This window comes from Formica exsecta, unplaced genomic scaffold (assembly GCF_003651465.1).
Source record: "Formica exsecta isolate Colony F162 unplaced genomic scaffold, ASM365146v1 scaffold2381, whole genome shotgun sequence".
NCBI lineage: Eukaryota > Metazoa > Arthropoda > Insecta > Hymenoptera > Formicidae > Formica > Formica exsecta.
This window is the reverse complement of record NW_021849662.1, coordinates 1-3,849: the sequence shown is the minus strand read 5'-3', so window position 1 is coordinate 3,849 and position 3,849 is coordinate 1. Positions and strand designations below refer to the sequence as shown.

At 30.3% G+C, this 3,849-nt stretch overlaps 1 protein-coding gene across 1 annotated transcript; it reads left to right on the top strand.

Moving 5' to 3' along the window:
• The first annotated feature begins 1,660 nt into the window (after positions 1-1,660).
• Positions 1,661-3,076, top strand: LOC115236042. Its single transcript, XM_029808239.1, has 2 exons — positions 1,661-1,949; positions 2,145-3,076. The coding sequence occupies exons 1-2, from the start codon at positions 1,661-1,663 to the stop codon at positions 2,654-2,656; spliced, it is 801 nt and encodes a 266-aa protein (XP_029664099.1). The 3' UTR covers positions 2,657-3,076.
• Positions 3,077-3,849: the final 773 nt, after the last annotated feature.

The window sequence follows — 3,849 nt, the reverse complement described above, 5'->3', positions numbered from 1 at the left end:
TAGGAATCTTTAAAGAATGTTATATTTGGAATTTTGAATTTATATAAAACAAAATTAATTTTATATTTGTTGTTATATTTACGCTCCATAAAGAGAAAGAGAGACAGAGTTTCAAATTGTTACTGCCACTCTTAAGGATGTAAAGTCAAATTTTTATATTCTTAACTTTTCTTTTGTATTGATTTTCCATTATTTCACATTTATTACTTGGTACGCGTGCGTTAAATGAAAATATCGTTATGCGCATAATCAAAACGATATCTTCAATACACGTATATATCAGTAAAATATTTATATAAAAAGACAAAAAAGAGATGTTAAGAAAAAAAAGGCCATCTAGTTCCGATGAATATTAAAATACGAAAATTTTGATTGTAATATGTGTTGAATACAAAAGTAAAGAATCAAAATTTGTACTGTATTGTGCACAAATACCATCTCTCTCGCATATATACAAGGTGTCCCACTAAAAAACTGATTATCCTCTTTTATCTTTTAAACTAAAAGAGGTAGACCGTAACAAATATATATCAAATTAAATGTTTCAAAGTAAACTCTATTGTGAGCATAGTGGTTGCTTCCAAAAGCTATCTATGTTAACAAATGGAAAGATATGCATATTTTTTTTATAATAATGTGAATATTTCGACATGAAAAGTTGTAGCGCTGTTTGAAACGAATCCAACCATGTATGATATAATGTAAATATTTTACATACTATACGAATTTTATCGACTTGAAATATCGCGGGTGACGTCTATCTTTTCACTTTCTGCCCTGCATTGTGGCCAACTTCTGACTCTTGCATTAGAGATTCACATATGTCATGTTCATGAAGGAAGAGTCGTGACCATTTCCAATCTAGATAGATAACTCTCCTTACTCTTCCTTCATGGTCATGTTGTCATTTGATCATAATACTCAATCCGAAGTTGGTCATATCGCAGGACCGAAAATGAAAAGTTAGATGTCACCCGCGATATTTCAAGTTGATAAAACTCGTATAATATGTAAAATATTTACATTATATCATACATGGTTGGATTCGTTTCAAACAGCGCTACAACTTTTCATGTCGAAATATTCACATTATTATAAAAAAAATATGCATATCTTTCCATTTGTTAACATAGATAGCTTTTGGAAGCAACCACTATGCTCACAATAGAGTTTACTTTGAAACATTTAATTTGATATATATTTGTTACGGTCTACCTCTTTTAGTTTAAAAGATAAAAGAGGATAACCAGTTTTTTAGTGGGACACCTTGTATATATGCGAGAGAGATGGTATTTGTGCACAATACAGTACAAATTTTGATTCTTTACTTTTGTATTCAACACATATTACAATCAAAATTTTCGTATTTTAATATTCATCGGAACTAGATGGCCTTTTTTTTCTTAACATCTCTTTTTTGTCTTTTTATATAAATATTTTACTGATATATACGTGTATTGAAGATATCGTTTTGATTATGCGCATAACAATATTTTCATTTAACGCACGCGTACCAAGTAATAAATGTGAAATAATGGAAAATCAATACAAAAGAAAAGTTAAGAATATAAAAATTTGACTTTACATCCTTAAGAGTGGCAGTAACAATTTGAAACTCTGTCTCTCTTTCTCTTTATGGAGCGTAAATATAACAACAAATATGAATAATTTATTAGATTTAAATTACGCATTTAACTTGAGCCGCCAATGTTTGCGGCTAGTTGGCATATGGCCCGATCCACAAATCTCTTTAAATGATTTTCGTTGGAAAAGCATAAGACTCATAATAGCTATTTGTATTATGAGTGTTTATGGAGTCATCCCGCAAATAATAAATCTGATCCGTGCTTGGGGTAACATGACTCGAATGATGGATGCCTTTGTCCTCGTCAATTTCTTCTTGACATTGACATTGTGGAAGCTGATTTATACCAGATATCACGGCGAGAGTAAGTTATCATTTTACAGAAATAAAAATACTAGGTAGATTTGTATTTATCATAAGTAATATAAATGTTAATGTTGAATTTTTCTTATTAAAGTCTAAGACTGCTATTGTATTATAGTTCTTTTTATATAAAAATAACTTACTCTGCCAGTTTACATTTATACTAGTAATAATATAGTCATGTTTAATTTAAAAGAACTTCGAATACTAATAGCATCGGTTATGACTGATTGGGCAACTTCGAAGAGCAATTGGGAACGAAGTACAATGTTGAAGCTAGCAAAAAATGGCAGAAATTTATCTTTTGGATATTTCACAACTGCAATATGCACAATTCTATTTATTTATTTTGTTCGTCTTGGGCCTGTCATACGAAACATACACCAGCCTCGACGTCATCTTGTGTATCGGTTCGATTACATTCAAAAGAGTCCGAATTATGAAATCACCTGTTTTATTCAAGTCTGCAGTAGCTCGTATGCAATTCTCAGTACCTGTGGCGTCGACAGTTTCATCTCGATACTCGTGTTTCATATGTGTGCACAACTAATAAACCTACGAAGCACGCTCAACAATTTAATTGACGGATTAAGCAACAAATCCATATCTTCCTCGAAATTTAAAAAAAGTCTATCTGCGATCGTTATACGACACAAGCATCTAATCAGGTACACCTGGAAATTTTTACTGCGCACGCATATTATGTAATACAATAAAGTGTTTTTAGCTAAAAGAAAACATATTATTCTGAAATAAAAATAAAATCGAGAATGCCATTTATATTTAATAAAAAAATAAATATATGTATATACATAGTGTCCCACCGAAAGTGGCCACCCCTTTTTATCGTGCTTTTAAACTAAAAAAGATAGACAGTAACAAATATATATCAAATTAAATGATTCAAATTGAACTCTATTGTGAGCATAGTAGTTGCTTCCAAAAGCTATCTGTGTTAAAAAACGAATAAGGATGCATATTTTTTTTATAATAATATGAATTTCTTGACATGAAAAAAGTTGTAGCGCTGTTTGAAAGGAATACAATGATATATAATATAATGTAAATATTTTCTATATTATATGAGTTTTATCAACTTGAAATATCGCGGGTGACGTCTATCTTTTCACTTTCTGCCCTGCGTTGTGGCCAACTTCTGACTCTTGCATTAGAGATTCACATATTTCATGTTCACGAAAGAAGAGTCGTGACCATTTCCAATCTAGATAGATAACTCTCCTTACTTTTCCTTTATGGTCATGTTGACATTTGATCATAATACTCAATCCGAAGTTGGTCATATCGCAGGACCGAAAATGAAAAGTTATCTCTCCATTCGTTAACATAGATAGCTTTTGGAAGCAACCACTATGCTCACAATAGAGTTTACTTTGAAACATTTAATTTGATATATATTTGTTACGGTCTATCTCTTTTAGTTTAAAAGATAAAAAGGGATAACCACTTTTAGTGGGACACCCTATATATATGCGAGAGAGATGCAATTTGTGCACAATACAGTACATATTTTTTGATTCCTTATTTTGTATTAGATACAAATTACAATCAAAATTTTCGTATTTTAATATTCATCGGAACTAGATGGCCTTTTTTTCTTAACATCTCTCTTTAGTCTTTTTATATAAATATTTTACTGATACATACGTGTATTGAAGATATCGTTTTGATTATGCGCATAACGATATTTTCATTTAACGCACGCGTACCAAGTAATAAATGTGAAATAATGGAAAATCAATACAAAAGAAAAGTTAAGAATATAAAAATTTGACTTTACATCCTTAAGAGTGGCAGTAACAATTTGAAACTCTGTCTCTCTTTCTCTTTATAGAGCGTAAATATAACAACAAATACAAAATTAATTTTATTTTATATAAATT